Source organism: Amborella trichopoda, chromosome 7, assembly GCF_054954075.1.
Source record: "Amborella trichopoda isolate Santa Cruz 75 chromosome 7, AtrichopodaSantaCruz75HAP2 v2.0, whole genome shotgun sequence".
Lineage (NCBI taxonomy): Eukaryota > Viridiplantae > Streptophyta > Magnoliopsida > Amborellales > Amborellaceae > Amborella > Amborella trichopoda.
This window is the reverse complement of record NC_142342.1, coordinates 29329414-29349775: the sequence shown is the minus strand read 5'-3', so window position 1 is coordinate 29349775 and position 20362 is coordinate 29329414. Positions and strand designations below refer to the sequence as shown.

General features: G+C 36.6%; 1 protein-coding gene across 10 annotated transcripts in view; it reads left to right on the top strand.

The window, feature by feature from the left end:
- Positions 1 to 20362, top strand: part of LOC18432871 (kinesin-like protein KIN-UA) — an 83153-nt gene that overhangs the window by 2808 nt on the left and 59983 nt on the right. For 3 of the 10 annotated variants that reach the window (XM_020666362.2, XM_020666361.2, XM_088872766.1), the window contains exons 2-9: positions 3032 to 3132; positions 3329 to 3451; positions 3849 to 4031; positions 4395 to 4616; positions 4768 to 4930; positions 13663 to 13812; positions 14922 to 15010; positions 18547 to 18747. In XM_020666362.2, coding sequence (XP_020522021.2) covers positions 3032 to 3132; positions 3329 to 3451; positions 3849 to 4031; positions 4395 to 4616; positions 4768 to 4930; positions 13663 to 13812; positions 14922 to 15010; positions 18547 to 18747 — 1232 coding nt within the window. Of the gene's footprint in view, positions 1 to 1100; positions 1957 to 2078; positions 2181 to 3031; positions 3133 to 3328; positions 3452 to 3848; positions 4032 to 4394; positions 4617 to 4767; positions 4931 to 13662; positions 13813 to 14921; positions 15011 to 18546; positions 18748 to 20362 lie in introns of those variants that run through there. The other 7 variants (XM_088872768.1, XM_020666363.2, XM_088872771.1 and 4 more) reach the window with 5 other exon arrangements.

Here is a 20362-nt window from a genome sequence, read left to right as displayed (position 1 = left end):
CTTCTTCAAGTTTTAGAGACCTCTGATCTCGCTGGCTTCATGAGGTTTTAAGTTCTTAAGGCACGAGATGTTGTAGGAATCTTGATTCGAAAGGGTTAAAACTCGACCTTATAGAGTGACTAATCTCGATTTTCACTTTTGCCTTAGTATCCCAAAGTACTATTCCAAATTCATTTCCTCTTGTTGCAAATTCGCTATTTCGCTATACAATTGGTAAATCCTAGATATTTCATCTTGTTGGGAGTATGTCTTGGCTACTGCCTCCCATACATCCATTGTAGTCTAAAGAAACAATAGTCCTCTGCTAATACTTGGTTGTATAGAATGAAGAAGCCATGCCATTACTGTCAAGTTCTTACTTCCCACATCATAGGATGGATCGTCTATCAGAGGCTTTCTCAATTTTCCTGTTGATATAACCCAATTTCCTCCGGCTTCCTATGAATATTGTTGCAGATTGCGACCGTTATAAGTAGTTTGTCCCATCTAGCTTAATTGACTTCTTCCCAAGAAAATATTTGCCTGATTTTTGACATTTTCCTTCTCTCTTGAACTAAAAACCGTAAGTTTTTTTTTTCAATGTACTAATTTCTTAATTTTAAATATGATGGTGCTGGAAATGTGAGATTGCTGGAAATATGAGGTCACTAGAAATATGATGTTACCAGAAATATGAGGTTGTTGATAAAGAAAGAGTTTGGGAATACTGTGAGGTTTCTGGAAATGTGAGATTGCTGGAAATATAAAGTTGCTGGAAATGTGAGATTGCTTGAAATATGAGGTTGCTGGAAATGTGAGATTGCTGGAAATGTGAGATTGCTCGAAATATGAGGTTGCTGGAAATGTGAGATTGCTGGAAATGTGAGATTGCTCGAAATATGAGGTTGCTGGAAATGAGAGATTGCTGGAAATATGAAGTTGTTGGGATATGATGCTGTTGGAAATATGAGGTTGCTGAAAAAATAAAAGGATTTTGGGATGAAAGCTTGCTTATTAGTAAAAGAAAGTGAGATAATCTTGGTGGAAATATGAGGTTGCTGATAGTTAACCTTATGTCAAAAATAAAATAAATTATGAGGTTGCTGATACATCACAGCTTCAAACCCAAGAAGGAAGAAAAATCATGATTCTAGGGTCACGGGAAGTATTGGATATCTTAGGATTTCAAACCCTGCTCTGATACTATGTTAAGATTGAGAGAGCGAGAGAGATGAAGAGTAATATTCATGTACAAGATAAATAAATACACGTTTTTCGCACTCTACACGTCATAGGGCAATGTGCCCTATATATACACAGATTCCTATGGGGGTTACTGCATGGGTGGGTCAACATGCAAGAGAATTACAACTATTACTGCAAGAGTTAACAGTAGGAGTTACAATAATTGTTATAACGTGTTCTAATGGGCATGAAGAGCTTTATTCATTGGAGTTGCAGGTTTTATTGGGCGTGAGCTCATAACACCATAACAGCCCCTACATGAGACCCATTATGCATAGGAGTTAGAACTGTTTCATAGGTGTTAATGGGCATAAGCCCATAACATTTGCTACAGAAGGCAAGCTGAGTGCATCCTATGCTCATGCAAACAGGTACTTTTCTTAAAAGCAGTGGAGATAGAGATGTCTGTCAACTCATGTTCATCATTCAAATTGTGCATCTCTGCTACGCAAAACAGTGGCAAACTTTTGCTGTGAATTACGACGATGGCTTTGAGAGCACAGAGATCACAAGAGACATCACACGCACTAACATCCTTGCCCCTCACAAAACCATCAGCTGCGTAGCCAGCATTGAGTTCAATACAACATAAAACAAAGTTAAGGAAAGGCTCTGAGAAGTCCTTGAGTGCTTCTCTAATGTGTTTGGCAAAGCAACACATTTTGAAAGATCAAAACTCTTGACAAAGTTTTCTTTTTGAGAATTACAAGCACGAGGTATTACTATTATCAGGTAGGATTTGCTGATAAGCACTCGTGTCTACAATTTCCACGAAGAACTTGCCATAAGAAGTTTGGAAGTTCATGGCTTTGGGCCTGAAAATTAATTGGCCCACTCTTGTTGATTTCATGTAGGTTCCAACGGTTTTTTGCAGTATCAAGGATGTCAATCAATCCCGCGCTCTCATTCTGAAAATGAGGTCTTGCAAAATGTGTTGCTTTGCCTTTTGCTTCAAGGTTGGTATCTTTGGTGAAACCATCATTTGAATTTATGTCTTTATGCCCCCTTAATGGAGTCCCAGAAGGTTGGAACCGTGGGATCATTTTGCTATGTAACACCTTGTTGAATTTGATTCTTATGTTCCTAAACAATATTGGGCAAAAGAAAAATTAGTACCTATTGTTCTCTAAATAGATTTCCTAAATTATAGCCTTGGCGATCCCTCTCTAGTTTTTTGACTTCTAATTAAATGCTGAAATTATTCTCTGCTTAAAGTTTTGGTTGTGTTAACTTGATACTTCTTCCTTCCCGTGTGTTTGGCCAGTTTAGTTTCTCCTTGTGTGTATTTTGGGGCTATGGGGATTCCCGAAAGAATTTGGATATTGTGACCTCACAGATAAACAGTTCTGTTTTGTCATCATGTTCAATTTGTGGAATTTATGTCTGTTTATAAGCTTCTACTCTTTCTACTTGCACTACTGAATATGATGGACCTCTTATGTTGCATTACCTAAAGTCTTTCAGGATCTCTCTTCTAAACACACATTCAAGTGATTGTGGGTTTCATAAGTTTGTGGCAACCTTTTGTGGGGGTTTGTGGATTACCTTTATGGAGGAAGACGAAAAGTCTAGTAGAATAGAACTTTGCTTTTTATTTTCTATAATTCCCACATAACCAAGGAAATTCTCGACATTAAGATTGTCCTTATTTTTCCAATTACAAATTTATCTCGAGCTACTATTTTGGGTAAATTTCATTATATGCATTCAATTTTCTTTTTATTTTTTATAGTTTAAGTAGTTGTATAATTTTAAAATGAAGTGGATTTTATTGCTGTGGTTTGATTTTCTTGTCCTCTTTCTTCAGTTCATGGGAGAGTTCGAGTTGCTGTTAGACTTCGACCTAGGAATGCTGAAGATCTTGCTTCTGATGCTGATTATGCTGATTGTATTGAACTTCAACCAGAGGTTTCCATTGCACAATTTATATACTATTATTTTCATGGAACTGCTTTAAAAGGTTGCACATGTTCCATAAGCATGTCTGAGCAAAACTCGCCAATAGACACATTCCAAATACATACATTTTTGTTCTGATAGTTTTATGGACCATGGGAAATACAAAATAGAAACTAAAGGTAGTTTGCCTCTGCAAGTTTCACAGCTCAAGCGGCTGAGATTAAGGAAAAATAACTGGAGCTCAGAATCATTCAAGTTTGATGACGTTTTTACAGAGAGTGCTTCTCAGAAGCGTGTCTATGAAGTGGTTGCCAGGCCTGTTGTGGAGGTAAGCTTCTAAGAGTTATTCGACGCTTTTCACAGGAGAAAGCAATTTCTTTTCTTATTGGAATTTAATTTATTGGATTCTTATAGCTGTTGTCAATTCAGACCTCTTCAAATGTAAAATATGAAAAACCCGATTCCATTACGAAACTGTGTCAAACTCTCACCATATCTTTAAGCAGAGAAAGGTAGAATTCCTTCTCTCAAAAATATGTGAATATAGCGATCCTATTAACCATCTTGGTTTGAAGTTAGATCCTTGCTATATATTTTTTGAATGTTAGATTATCGCTCTATATTCTTTCCTGATTACCATTTAATTTCAAATGGAAGCATTATCTATTCCTTAAACTCATTGAATCTACTGTTCTAATGTAGTTAATCATTTTCAAAAATTGTAGAGTGTGTTAAATGGTTATAATGGGACGGTGATGGCATATGGTCAAACTGGAACTGGCAAAACTTATACAGTTGGTAGACTTGGTAAGGAAGATCCATCTGAACGTGGAATCATGGTTAGGTCTCTAGAAGACATACTTGCAAGTACTTCTGAATTGGATTCTGCGTCAGTCTCATATTTACAGGTATATGTTAGTTCATTTTGTGTCTTTTTTAGGTTGCGATGGGAGTTAGATTTTTAATTGTGATGGCAGTTAAATTGTTATATAGACTTGTTTGTTGATTATTCTCTACTCAGTTCCAACTTCCTAGCAGATCATCTTTGATTCAGATCATGCAAGTGTATTTTTCGCGATATGTGACATGAGGTGTTTGAATTCCAACGAATTTCAAGAGCTATTTTCTGATAGTGGCTTATGGCATCTTATCTTACCTTGTCTCTGCTATTTGTATATCAGCTTTCGTATTATTATTTGGTAAGTATACAATGTCAAATAGAAAACTTGTTACCAACTCGTTGACCCATATGAATGCTTCTCTATTGCCAGCTATATATGGAATCTATTCAAGACCTTCTAGTACCTGAAAAGAATAACATTCCGATTGTTGAGGATCCCAGGACGGGGGAAGTTTCTTTACCTGGGGTGGAAAAAGTTAAAATTCGAGATCTTGACCATTTTTTGGAAGTAATCCAAATTGGTGAGGCCAATCGCCACACAACATTTACTAAACTAAATACAGAATCCTCAAGGAGTCATGCAATTCTTATGGTAGGTTTCTTATGTAAAGTACATTCATAAGTTATTTTTATTTTGATTCTAATTGACATGCTGTGATCCATGATTATTTGAAAATCTTGGTTTCTTTATTATTTCCACAACTGAGATTCAAAACGTGCTATACTAAGGGGACTTGCCACAGGTTTATATTCAAAAGGCTGCAAAACTGAAAGATGAGGATGCATATGCTCCTTTTGAGAGCAGCACTAGTGAACCTAGAATAAATGGACGAGATGTGCCATTAGTAACTAAAAGCAAGTTACTCATTGTTGACCTCGCAGGATCTGAGAGGATTGGCAAATCTGGTATGATTTGGAAGTCTCTCTGTTTGTACAAGAACTTGTTTTTATGTGAAGATTCATTTTATCCGGCGATGTGGGAGTTTCTTAGTTGATTACCATAATGTATGTTTTTCAGTATATGCAATATCAATTGAGAAATAGTCTTGTTTATGAAAGTTATTGGTAATTTTTCATTTTTCTAGCTCTCGTTCTTCTAAATTGCATGCGCTGCTAACTTGGTACAAGGAAGCAGAAATCTATGTCTTGAATGTGACTGATGATGGCATCATGGCCCTCCATTGGACCAAATTATTATTATTTTTGTTATTATTATTATTATTTTAAATTTACTCTCTTAGTGGCAAAAGAGCACTTATTTAATGACGCGGTTAGTGCTTTTATTTTATTTGGTCTTAATTTTATTGGTTACTTCAGGGTATTTATGTTTTTCGTTCTTGTAGTTAATTAAGAAGTACTGTTGTCTTTCTTTAGTATCCTAAAGTAGGGCTATTGGTCTGTTCTCTTATATTGTATAAATAGAGGAGAGGATGTCCAGTGCCGTTAGATATTATTCTTGTTGAAGAGAAATTTGTGAACACCCTACAAATGGCTCTTTGCTTCACTTGCTTAAAGGCCATCATAGTGAAGGCTTGAAAACCCTCTGTCCCTCTCTTCCAAGGTATTGCTCAATTTCTCCTCCCTTTTTTTTGGCCTTCTTTCTCCTTTCTGCCTTTCCCTTCTTAATTTCTTCTCTTTCCGTTTCTTCCATTTCCCTTTCTTATTGTCTTCTTCTCCTTCTCCCTTCTTTCTTTTACCCCCTGTTTTCTTTCTTTTTTATTTTTGCCTTACAATTACCCTCCAAACAGCACACATGCCTCAGACAATGGCCATTTAGAGTTCAAGACCCTAAAAGAAGAACCCAGATTCCTTCCTTAGAATTATCCAACACGAAAAACTTTCGAAATCCCCAACCCTAATTCTCTCTTTAACATCAAAACCTAATTTTCTTTCACCCATTCAATTCCAAAACCTGTACTTATTGATTCCCTCTAGAACTAATTTTAAACTATTCTATGGCTTCTTCTTAACTCCCCATAGTACGCTAAATTTGACTGGAAACCAATTTTGCTTGGCTAATTTTGTTGAAGGCAGATTTCAGTCTATTGTGGATTTGAAATCTCATCTCCCATGGTTGATTGATTAGTTTCGTTAGAATACTACTGCTGAAGTTGTAGATTTGTAGCCTTGCTTTGATCTAATGTTACATCATTTGTTATCGCAGCAAGTTCTATCGTGGGATTTGATGTTTATTTATGATTTGTTTAAAGGCTGTCTTAGAATTCCCAAGGTCAGGTAAATTGTCCTAATGGCCATCCAGGATGTAGGAAGTGTCCTCCTTAGGTCTAGCAAAGTTCTGTTTTAGGTTAGGTGATTTCACATTACATGGTAGATCTAGGGAATGCGTACCAGGGTTATGGTCAAGGTCGTGGTTATGACCAAGGCTGTGGGCGTGGTCCAGTCAGGTGTGTTGATAGAAGATCATCTAATAAATAAGTCGATGACTCGCTCCAGCAGATTGGGGAGTAGTTTCACAGATTTTGCAGGGCGTAGGTGTTAGAATAACACTTTCTTTTCACCCTCTGCAAGAGCCTCATGGATATGTTCCAAGAGATTGCTTTTGTTGGCCTGAAATATTGCTGATTGTCTCTTCTTCTTCAAATTTCCTACATCACCTAGTCATAGGGATGTCCCAATTTGGTAGCGATCCTGACAATCCCACTCTCAAAACTCGGCCTTGAGTTGATCTTGCACCCATATGGGAGGAGCATGACCCCAATCCTTTAGGGATCGGTCGATGTAAATTGTACTCATGTTAGATTGATCTTTTATAAGGAACACGTATTAAATACATCATCATCATCATCGTCGTTGTCAAAGTCTTTTCCCAACTAATTAGGGTTGACTACACAAATCTTGGTCCATCATTCTTCTCTATTAAGAGCCATACCCTCAATGAGGCCATAAGCCCCCATATCTTTTCTCACTAATTCCAACCATGTCCTTTTGGGCCTACCCCTTGCCCTTTTTGAGCCTTTCACTTGAACTAACTCGTATCTCCTCATAGGTGCTATATTGGGTTTGTGCCACACATGACCAGCCCACCGAAGTCTACTTTCTCTCATCTTATTGCCTATTGGTGCCACACCTAAATTTTCTCGAATGTATTCAATTCGGATTCTACCCCTTCTAGTTTTGCTACTCATCCATCTTAACATCTTCATCTCTGCTACACTCATTCTATGAGTATATTATTTTTTTACCCGTGGACACCCAACTCTAAGTCTATATGCGACATTTTTCCGAATCTCTCAATTTTCTTGGATTATGGACAAGTCTTAAATGTATATTTATTTTAAAAAATAAGCAATTATATTGCAAAATCGTGTTTTATATATTTCTCAAAGGAATAAGAGTTGCTTTATTAGATGGATTTGGGATGTTCAGCATTTTTTGTGTGATACCGAGAAGTTGGGATCCAGCTCCCTAAAAAATTGGATTGAGATCCCTAAAATTAGGGCGTGTGGACAGTGGTCCCCACCATTGAGAACGTTAGCTTAGCACGATCCCACATTCCTGCTCTCGATTCTAAAACTACATTGCAGAATTCCTTCCTTGACTCCTCTTCGTTGTCTTTGACCATCAGCTAGAATGTAGAGGGAAAGAGGAACATTAGGAACATCATGACCATTATAATCATTCTTATTTCTACTTCCGCTTCCACTCTTTTGGGGCAGTGCTTTATGTTGTAATAGATGGGGTCCAAGCTCATAAAAGTAGTGATCAGCTTGGTTAAAAAGATGCTATGAGCAAATTATATTCATCTCCCATCCCTTCAAGCGGGTACAATATCTTGTCTTCATCTGAAATGATCTCGCCAATGGTAGTAAGCGCGTCACAAATGCCCTTTCCATTAGTAAAATACTCGCTAATATTGGAAATACCTCCGCATTTATACACTTCTCTTCGCAGATGCATTGATCTTGACTTAGAAATGCCCATGACTTGTGTCAAAAACTTATGGCATAAATGTCGCATTCAACCAGTCTACAAGTTCCGGTTCTACTCGATAACACGCTCTGTGTGCTGGGTTCGAGACATACATCTTCTCTCCCCTTCCTTTTTGCCTAACATTTCTTTTCTATAAATTCGTGAGGCACTCGATTTGACCCATCAAGATGTCTGACGACTTGCAGACCATTAACAAAAAGGAGCAATTTGGTCCTTTTGGAAAAGAAAATTAGACTCACGCATATGTTGTAGGATTGATAGTAAGAAAAATGCATTGAAGGAAGAAGTTTGTTGCGAGGATGATGGCATTATAGTAAGACCGCAAGTGATTTTGATTTAAGATAAGATTTTTTTTGCTTCTCCTTCTTCTTCTTCTACTTTATCTTTGTTTTTTTATTTTTATTTTTATTTTTTTTAATTTGTAGAAATTGAAATGGGTTTGGTTTTACGACTCCTATTATTGAAGAATATAAATAAGTTCAATTTCTCTGAGAAATGTACTGTGGATTGGGGTCTAGAGAAGAGATTATGGCAGACATGGAAATTGATGTTCGAGAATGCAGATTGAAGATTGAAATATTGAAATTAAAATATAGATAAATTTTGAGAGAGAGAGAGAGAGAGAGAGAGAGAGAGAGAGAGAGAGAGAGAGAGAGATCATGGTTTAAAGAGGCTGATTTGAAATTGAGAGAGATAAAGAGATATGAGGGTTCATAAAGATATTAAGGTTTTGATATTGAGATTTGGCGCTGATTCAAGATTGGGAGAGAGAAGTTGAAGCTGATTTAAGATTGAGAGATTTCGATTATGTCGGAGAGAGAGCTTTGGAGGGTTTCATAAAGAGAAAAAGATTTACGTTAGATTTTTAAATGGAGAGAGTATCAGGGAGAGATAAGAGAGATAGATTAGTTAGGGTTTGAAGTGAAAGGAGGAGAGAGATTAGTAGGAGTTTTTGAAACGAGAGAAGCATGGCTGAGAGAAAAGTAGAAACAAGAAGTGAAGCAAAGAAGGATTATGAGTTACCTTGATTAAGACTGTTTATACTTAGAAAATCTTTTAGTCTTAAGATACCATTTAAGAGAACAAGAAAGCAAGAAACAAAAAAGCCTTTGGAAGAAAAAACACAAGGGGAAGAAAAGATGAAGATGATGTTTGGATAGGGAGATAGGCTTACAATATTTTCACTTTGTAGGAATGATGCACTTTTGGGTCTTAAGTAAAGTTCCATTTATACTCCTAATATATTCTAATATTACATGAAACATACATAAAATTACAAAAATTCCTTCAAGGGGTGAAATGACAGTGTTATTACTACAACACCAAAGGGATCATTTCTGCAAACTAGTCTTTTAGCTCTTATTGATAATGCCTCCTCCCTGGGGCCAAAAGAAATTCCCATGATGATGTATATGTACATATATAAATAGGCATTTATATTTTTTTAAGTCATCATAATCATCATCATCAATGCCTTATCCCAAATATTTGGGGTAAGCTATTCGTTGGATTTCAAGACCTTAAAGCTAATACTCTCTTAGTTAGTTGGAGTGAGTGAGGGAAGATGATTTTGGGAACTTGGCGCACTAGGGCCCAGAATCATATACCCATAGTACATGAGGCAATGAGTGACTTCGAGGGAGAGATTGCTTGTGGAGGTGTGAGGGTCACCTCCGAGTCAGAGCCATATTTATGAGTGTACCTCATGGTTGGTGTGATTGGCCAGGGCTAGGAGAACCAAACAACAAATATAAAACCCGAGTATCTTTAGAGTAACGAACCTGTATAGGATGTTCATGACCCACAGACATGAGTTCGTACCTTGACACAAAATATCCTATGGCATGCATACTCACAATCGCATGGGAAGCCACTCTTCTGATGTATGATCATATTACAAAGAACTAGTGCACATGTGCCTTTAGAGGACCCTTATATGTGAGCCCTCTCATGTACCACAGGGGTGCACCTATAATCCACTGAGAACCAGGTGATCGAAAGCTTGATTGGTGTGATTTTGATGAAACCGGATTGTGGACCGTAAGCTTGTTAGGTAATTCCGAAATAAGTGGAGCATAAGCTTGTTAGGTAATTCCAAAATAAGTGGAGCATAAGCTTGTACGTCCCTGCCATATATTGTGGAGCATAAACTTGTTAGGTAATTCCGAAATAAGTGGACCACCATTTTGGACTAGTCTAGTGGACTACTCTGATACCTGGATCTTAGCCTAGAGATCTCATTTACCACTTGTCTGATCTTATTATGATGAGAAAATGAGTACTTATGGTGGAATTTTTGAGAGTTGATGGGAATTGTTTTGGAGCAAAAAATGAGATTTTATAAATTGTTTGGGGCTAATTCTAGACAAGGACAATTAGTGGGGGCTCCATGTGGCACCCAATTGGCCACAAGGTAGCCACATGGCAGTCCCACAATCCACTTTGTTGCTATTGTCATCATGACATCAAAATAAGGGTGGCGTGTTCTTTGTTAGAATTTGTTATTTTGTTCATTTAAAAGTTCTAAGCTTTTTAATAAAAGTTTGTTTTATAACACATGCTTTATTTTGTCTCATGAAATTTTGACACAATTGTTGGATGGAGTACATGTGCCTAGGGTTAAGGACATGAAATTATGATCTAAACCCTAAGTGTTAAATAGAAATTGTCCCTTGATCCACTTTTTTAGATGCCATGATTCTATTGGCTAAGCCTATGTGAATTTTATAAAATGACACATTGTGATTGGCTTAACCATGAGATATTATCCTAGTTGGAATACCTTTTCCAAATTACCATAATGGCATGCCCCTACTCTTATGGTGTTTTATTATTTTCATGAAGTTTTATGGATAATCATGGAATGAGTATGGGATAAGGACAATTTGGCAGAATGGCTTAATCTAGGGTTCTATGGAGTGATAATTGTATGCAAATCACATCCATTAATCTTGATGGCTAGTCATGGATGTATGGCTAGGATCGTAGTCCTCTCACATGTCGTAGATGAATAGCATCAAGGGTTTGAATTCATTCATTCACAATGTCACACTACCACAAATCTACATAGACCGTCACTCAACCCCATTCTCTACACACTTGCGAGCTGTCTTATAGAGAGAGAGAGAGAGAGAGAGAAGAGAGAGAGAGCCCCATGTCCCTCGTATTGAGTTCCTTCATCTCCTTCATTAGTTTTTTTCCTCATTCCCTTGGTGAAGCCTCATGACTATGCTGGTGGTGCATGCTAAGCTTTGAAATGTCTAGTCCTCATGTTCTAAGGTAACTATTTCTACCATTTCTTTTCTATTTTGAGCTTTCTCCTCTATTTTATTTGCTGCAATTCATCCATTACAGAAACATCTTTATCACATTTCTTTGAGTTTTTAATGATATTTTATTACCCTTTTTATACCATTCATGTATACGACATAGTATGCATTGTTTAGTCAATGGACTCTTCAACTAGGCACCATTTTCTTCATGCTTTGAGCGCCTGGTTTTCCTGAGATTTTGAGCACTATTTTCATAAAAATCAGCGGCATTTCGTGGCCTTTTGAATGTCATTTTGTGGAGTTCAGCCTCAGAAAAAAATGTTTGAGAAATTGCCCCACTATACATTACTATATGGTCATTTATGTGCTCCATATGAGCTGTTTTCATTTGACTTTTCAAAACTGCTTTGTGCTTTAAAAGTTCATCTCTCTCTCTCTCTCTCTCTCTTTCTCTCTCTCTCTCCCCTTCTCTCTCTCATTTTGATCATATTTAAGTGGTAGATCAGTGACCATAAGCTTCCCATTTGTGTGAGTGAGAAAGCCCTTGTGATTAAGCCTTCCATACTATCATTATGAGGTAGAACTAAGTCCCTAAAAGATCCATTTCGTGACATGGGCACAAAAGATTCTAGCATTGTCTTCCCTTGCATATTTTGCACTCTCTTTACTGTGGTTTTGAGTTTGTGAAACTTTGAAGTTGTTGAGAATTGAATATGATGTCTTGATGTAATGTATTTGTTGATGGAAAAGTTATATGTGTAGTCCATGTGAAAGTCTGTGTAAAGTGACATAGTTTGTTTCTTCATATATAAAGTGCTTGAGCAAATGACTTGGGGACTCCATTGAGTTGTAATTTTTATTTTTCAAGTGATATTTGAATCATTGTTGTTGTAGTTTGAGGGTGTAATTGTAGGCAACGAGTGTTTGCACTTGTATGTGCTTGCATTGATTGTAAAATTTTCAATTCCATTTCCAAGTTAAGTTTTGTGTAAAAGAGAACCCTATTCTCTATATCGCTTCACTATTTATGTCTGTTTAAGTCAGCTTGAGCATTTTGATTGTGCAATACAAACTTATCAGCTGTAGTTTAATCATATGGAGTAATAGTTCTGTTTATCTCACACTATCTTTTATTTTGTCTTCCATGTAAATCAAGCAAGTTCTAGAATATGGATCAAGTTCAATTTGAGCCATAGTTGTTGGGATCGAGAGCGGATGCATGGGTCGTAGTAGGCTACAAGCTCCCTATTGTTGGGATAGCTGTCTATACATACACTTCGAATTTTAAGGATCTCGATCCCAACAAGTTGACAGGCTGGATCCCACCCTTTTGGTATCGCATGATAAACTTTATAGTTCTCTTTGAATATATATATATATATCAGCAGTGGGAATTGAACTTGAAATATGGCACTGCTGAACGTCAGTTGTTAACCACTCAAGCCCGGGCCTGATTCAAAAGATATTATCCAGCTTGCTGAATTTGAACTGACGACTTAAGAATAACAACTATCAACTATAGTCCTTTGCTCTACCAACTGAGCTATACATAACATTATTTTGCAACAAAATTACTTTCTTTTTTTTAATGGATGTACATTTAAAATTTATTTCCTTATAAGAGGTCAATCTGACATGAGTGTGGTTTATATCTACTGATCCCTAATGAATTGGGATCTTGTTCCTCTGTAACGGAGCAAGATCCACACAAGGTCTTGTTTTAGGGGCATGCAAATGCTCGGATCACTACCAAGTTTGGATATCCTGGTAACTATGATTGTAGACCATGCATATGTGCAATGATAAATGCAACTGGAACTGGAGCTTTTATTGGTAGGCTTAAATGGATTAAATTTTTTTTTCATGCAAAATTATTCGTTTAGGGATTGAAACCAAGTAATGGTTAAACTCCTATGTTAATTGGATTAACGTGTTTTGTTTCTGTGAGGCATTGTTCTTCTTTAAGCACCAATGAATAACAAGAACATCTGCTTTGTGTATTGCTCTTATCCCCAAGGCATACTATATTTGATAACTGTTTTCATTAATTTTGTCAATGAACCTTGTCTATGACTCTACGATCACCATCCACTTATAGTTGTTTGAAATTTTCCTTTCATTTGAATGATTCCAGAACCTGTAGAGTCTCGAGACCATCCATCAGCCGAATAAGAATTTGCATATATGTTTTAGGATTATCCTCTTATTGATCAGAAGTTCTGATAAAAACTTTGGATTATTGTTGAATACATTTATGTAGTTTAGACATTCGATTAAAATAAATTTATTTTCCAAAATTTATTATTCTTTTGTTATAATAATGAACTTTCATATATCAAATCTTTAAATCCTCATTAACTGTTAGATTTTAGTGTACCTGACATTCACTTGTTATTGATCTTAATCTGTGTTCAGGGAGTGAGGGTCATTCTCTAGAAGAGGCCAAATCTATCAATCTTTCTCTTACATCACTTGGAAAATGCATTAATGCATTGGCTGAAAATAGTCCTCATGTACCTACGAGAGACTCCAAGCTAACCAGGCTGCTTCGTGATTCTTTTGGAGGTTACAAAATTTCCTTTCAATGTGTTCTCTCTATATTTTCCTGTTTTACTTTGTGAAGATGATTTGCTAACCACAATGTTATATTGGATATATGCCATTATGCTTATATTTAGTCGGATTCGATTCAACTGCTTGTGTGTCAATTAGTGATAAGCAATTGAGGGTATTTGTAAGGCCGGCCGCAGGGAAGAATCTCTGTCTTCTGCATTGATTCCATTTTACACTTTCATTTGTTGTCCATGTGAGTTCTTTTTGTCCTTTCGCATAGTGATGTGCTAATTGCATTTATATCTTTCGAATACAAGAGTCTTATCTTTCAAAAAATTATCAGCTTACTTGATGGGATAGTTGTAACATTATGCATGGGAGTTTGAGATATTTTGAGGAAGCACCTCTTTGATGGTTCTAGGTTATGTCTCATCGACATGGAACATCCTACAATGGGAAGGTTTATATGTGCATCTTTTGTTATGACGTCTTGGTGGGACATAAATTCCTCGGCAACATAATAAGGAGAATCAGACTTGTGAAACCAATAGTTAGGCAAAGAACACAGAAAAACAATGACCATAATACTCTTAAACGTATACCATTGTCTAACACTTTTTAAGTTCATGCATCAACATTGTGCGTGTTAAACTAAGGCAGGTAAAATATTTTAATGATTTAACCTAATGATTTTTATGAACACTTAATGATGTATGTGCAAATTTTTTTGTTTCATTCATACATTGTCTCATTCTTCTCCAACATCTTCTAAGGTGTTTTGGGGTATCATCGTAGAAGGACAATTCTTTTTGATTTCATGAAAGGATTAACACTTTATTTTCATGTATTCTGCTTTGGTCAAGACTAGAGCTCCTATTGTTTATTTATTTATTTATTTTGAGAGAACAAAACCAGAGCTCTCAGTTGGAAGTTCATCTTTCAGCTATATTCCTCAAACTCCAGCTTTCATTATCAACCTTTCCTCATGTTCATGCTTGCAACTTCAAATTCATGCATATTTAATAGTTATAAATCATAAATTTGGAACTTGAGAGTTAGATCATCCTCTTATCAGTTTGGTGTTACAGCTGCTAAGAAACCTTTGTTCAATTGATACACAGGATCTGCAAGAACTTCATTGGTAGTAACAATTGGACCATCTTCACGGCACCATTCAGAAACATCAAGTACTATTATGTTTGGCCAACGAGTGCGTTGAATACTGATTCCATCATTTATTGAATAGGTTTTAATGAAAAATTCCACTGCTGAAAGAGCTTTAGGTTTTGAATTTGGAAGTCATTGCTGGTTTTTCATTGGTTGATATCTGCTATCATATGCAATCTGCATGAAAATGTATCTTCCTTTTAGTATTACTTGTGGTATTTGTGCTGCGCTATTACTAATTACACGTGGATTTGAAATTTAGTCATCGCCCGAATATTTGATGAATCATAGTGCTGTCATCTGACATTACTCGTGTGAAGCTAAAAAAAACATATTCAACTAGGAAACCTTCCTGAGTCAAGTCAGGTTGTTCATTATCCAGGAACATATGAAAAGTATCTGATGCATCAGGAAACACAGTTATTGGTTGCATCGCCTGATGCATCAAATGTCCTTCTTTAAGACGAATTGCAAAAAAGGTGCTTTTACCAAAAACTAAAATAACTAGTGTAAAACAAAGCCATTCTTAAATTTGAAAACTTATTTATTTAGTTGCCTTTTCAGATTCTTGATTACCATGGTCGAGATTATCAACCCCTAAAATTTTGGATCCAAAATCCATTTCTAAGACCCGATTTTGGAGGGGGTTGTATGAAAATAGATATGCCATCTGACTCACCAAAACTGTATCCATAGATATATGCGTTTTCATTTGGTTAACAAACAGTCCCTTCCAAGCTGATTGCGTTGCGGTATGCTTTGTACATGAGCTGGGTTCAAATCACCATAACTGGCGCCTTGAATTTTAAAATTTTTCCACACAAGATCCTCAATAGCTCACTGAAGTTGTCTTAGTGTACTATTTGGCTTGGCAATTCGACTCCGTTTTGGCAAATGACCATGTTGGTCACCGAGTTCGAGCTTCTAAATACTGTCATAGGTTATCACTGCTTGAGTTTATGATCTGTAAGTTATGACCCTGGCTTTAAAGTCTATTCTGAGTTCCTTGGTGAAAGAAGTTCCTTTTCTCATACGAAGTTCTTTGCCTATTTTCCTTTGTTTGGTTTCCATTAAGTTGCAAGTTAATGCCCATTGATTTAAAATGCGGCTTTATTGCTCAGTTAGTGGCCGCATCATACGGTATGCGCTAGGAGGTGCATCGCAAAGCAGCGCATATGCTCTTTGGTGGTATGCGCCTGCATATGCGTCGCATCCCAACGCATATGCCGCATTGTGCATCGCACCGCGTATGTGCCCAAATAGTGTAATGAAAAAAAACCCCTCTAAATGGGGTCTTTAGGTATTTTTGCCCCGTGAAAAGGGGCGGAAATGGTTCTTTTGGGGGGGGGGGGGCATTAAACCCCCCAAACCAGAAAAAACAGCCACTTTCGTGCCTTTTTTTCTATGTAATCAATCAAAAAAGAAAAGAATGGCAGAAAATTTTTGTGAGAAAATCTTGCGATTTTGTCTTGGTGGATCTTTGCTTGTTGATTGGGATTAGTTTGGGTGTTGATTTGAGGAAGTTTGAGCAAATATTTGACAACATATCGAGGGTTTCAAGGGCTGAGAAAATATCGATGTTTTCTAAGTTCTATTATCTTCTATAAAGTTAATCTCAAATTTGTAGTTTCTACTTTTTAATGTCTTCTATGATCTATCAGGGGATAGTGGATACAAAATCTCTTACAACTGATACTTTTGTAGTTAATGAATAAATTAAATACTATCACATAAATCACCTCCATATTTTTTTTTGTGCATTAACCTATTTTTTGAGAGTTTTTAGAATTTTTTTATATTTATTGACCGCATCAAGGTGATGCACCCGCTTTGGACCGTATCGAGCCACGTCGGCACCCGAGCTCATCGGAACTGCATCCTGTATTTTAAAACAATGTTATTGCCTCATTATGACCCCTAAACAATCATTTCAGCATTAGGAATATATGTGATATATCTAGTTCAAGCTAAAGAGTTAGTTGCAGACATCTGTATAATTGATCACAAAGCTAAACCATTCCTAACAAAAAAAAATATTAATTAAGAACTTAGTATTTTGACATGTAGGCCTATTATTGTTTTAGTTGTTTGTTCCATTGTGTAAACATGTTGCCGTGGATTTTGTTTTCAATCAGCAGATTTTGAAATTTACCGTCTTTATTGTGGGAATCATGCTATCTTGATTGGATAAGTGGAAGAAACCCCTATAATCACATATACTCCTTCACTTTTAAACTTTGGGAAGAGGGCCTTTGTACTTTGGGAAATCTATGGCTGTGTAGCATTTTTAAAAATTGCAAGAGAAGCATGTTCCAGCCTAGCATCTTGAATTTCTTGCTATTTCCTTTCTTGGGCAACTATTGTTGTATTCTGTCTTTCAGTCTTCTATTTAATACAAGTAGTTATGTTTAAGCAAGAACCTGCGCAGATGCCCAATATTCAATGTTAAGATCAAGATAGAGGAAGCATGGATTGATTTCATTAGGCATGCATGCCCCGCACACACACACACACAAGCATTTGTAAAAATTGCAAGAGAAGCATGTTCCAGCCTAGCATCTTGAATTTCTTGCTATTTCCTTTCTTGGGCAACTATTGTTGTATTCTCTCTTTCAGTCTTCTATTTAGTAGAAGTAGTTATGTTTAAGCAAGCACCTACTCAGATACCCAATATTCAATGTTAAGATCAAGATAGAAGCATGGATTGATTTCATTAGGCATGCATGCCCCGCACACACACACATGCACACATGCACACACGCACGCACGCAAGCACGCACGCTCGCACATAATATTTGCAGTCACTTCGGCACCCAAAGTTTATTGCTACAAGAAGGGAACACCTTTATGACATGAAATTCTATCCCTACACTATAATTTGCAGTTTTTTAATACGTTTCTGTAGTATAAAGTAAGACTTACCAAAAATGTGTCTGATCATATTTGCCATTTGATAATGCTGAGTATTATTCTTTATGTGTCCTCTTCAAATTTAGGTTCATGTAATGTTTTTAAATATGGTACCTCCTGTGCATTATTACTTATTTGACTTGATTTCCTTTCTATTTTAATCAATTGCTAAACAAACGGATTGGTGACTCGGATCGCCGATCCGAAAAACTAGCTCGATTCAGTGAATTCACGGACCGGATTGGTGATACTGTTGACAAAACCGGCCAATAAAACATTTAAAAAAATGGAAAATTAAAAATGGGGCATGTTCTGACCACTATTTTGACAGAAGCAGAGCCGCCCAATAAAAATTCAAGAAAAAATAAAAAATAAAATGGGGCCTTGTTTTGATTAGTTTTCTATGGGGCCGGTTTTGTTAGAGAACCGGTTCGTTCATAGAGGGAACCAACCGTGTCCAATATTTTGTCGGAATCGGGACGGCTTGACGGGTTCCTGCTTTGCATCGGCCTATTCTGATCCAGATCACTATTTGTTTAGACCTTGGTTTTAATTTGTCATTAAACGAAAATCATTGGTTGCATTTATGAAGTAAGATGGCTATGCAAGTGTTCTTTGTCAGACTCTTTTGATAAGTATTTTGTTTCAAGCATTAAATTCTTGTTGCAGGCTATGAAAGTGGAGAACATGATCAAGCTCAAGGAAGAGTTTGACTATGAAAGCCATTCTCGAAATCTTGAGCATCGTTTAGATCATCTTATTACTGAGATTGAAAGGAGAGATAGTTACGTGAAAGAGATGGAGTTGAAGCTTAAGAGGTGCCAGGACTCTTTAGAAGATGCAGGAAAACGCCTTTCAGCTTGTGCCGGGGTAACTGTCACAGTAATTTCTAGCAATTTTTATTTTCATAACCTTGGGGTTGGGGCTTTTAGAGTCTACTTGGTAGGCTTCTTTCCGTGCTATTTTTTTACAAAACCTAGCTTCATGTACTGTATGTAGTCTTATACACATGTCATTTTGAGCTATTAGTTCGAAAGACTTCTCATCCATTAACGGTGCTTAACTTGTTTTTTGTAATTTTTTTCTAGTTTATTTTCTTATGATGGTACTGACCGACAAAGGGAAAGAACTATCATAACACAATGCACATTGGCTCCTCCAAATTTTTAAAATATTAGGTTTTAATATTTTTTAAAAGATTATCTTAAGTCCTCTCTCCTATGCTACATTCACATGCAGCACTAGCTAGCTGGCTAAAATGTGTAAGACACTTGGGACTTGAACAAAGCTCCATGTTTTGTTTTGTTTAGAATGCTTGTTTCATTTGCTGCTTTCAACCATCCTCACGACAATATCACAAAATTCTATGGCTATATTTGGAGGAAAGTTGGAAACACATTGTGCTGGAAGGTTCAACTTAGACCTGAAGAGTTGTGGAATGACTGACAATGTGTCTCTCATAATGGACGACTTCCATAAGTGTTGGATTTCTTTGTTCATCTTGTAATGAAATGTTTGATATGTGTTCAGGTGGAGTTTGGGTGGGTCCCTTTTCATTTGTAAGTGCTAAATTAATTTTGAAAGAAGATGCGAGCTCATATTGTTGTTACTTTCTACTTTTAAATGTCATTCTGGATCAATAAGAATAGATCTAATTTTTTTGTACGTGTTATATAGAGATTTATTTTCTGTAGTGTTGAAATTTAGAAACTTCATTTTTTTTATGGTTTATCTATTTATCTTACTGTTAGAGCAATTTTCTACGATTAGGGTATGAGATGCTTGATCAAGTTTCTAAATGTCATGTTGTTTATTGCAAATTATTTTGGATATTAGTATCCTATTGAGATTTATTTGTTTATAATTCATTTATGTTGGGTTTTGTGGCCTTTAAAGGCCTAGAAGGCTTGTAAAAATGATAATTTATAGTGGAATAAGCACTTCAATGAGAGAGTGTGTGTTGACTGACTATGGGTTGGGCGGTTTATTACCGTGGTTATGTCCAAAACCTTTACCTTTGGACATTTGGCACTATCGAGAAGAGTTTATAGTAGGTCATCCCTTGTTGAGGTCAGAGAGATACCCATGGATGATGATTATAGGTCAGGAGAACTGTGTGGTCTCATGAGTGCAGTTGTAGGCCTGTGAGAGCAAGGGCTAAAGCCTCAACAAACTTCCGCATGTTATGTACACATGATAACCACATTACTAGGAAGTAGCCCTATAGAGGGACACATGTGCATATGCATAGAGAGAGCCCCTTTTGTACTGTAGTGAGAAGTGCTGAACTTACTTTTAAAGGGGGACTGTAATCCACAATCCAGGATCTTGGTTCCATTGTTTATTGTCCAATTTTGACAAGCCAATTATGGGCCCTTGGATTGAGACTGTGGGTCATAGGTCTTTGTTGGGTTGGATAAAATGGATCATAGTTCTTACTTCTTAGGTCAAATAGAGTGCCCTTATTGTCGCTAATTTTGATCCA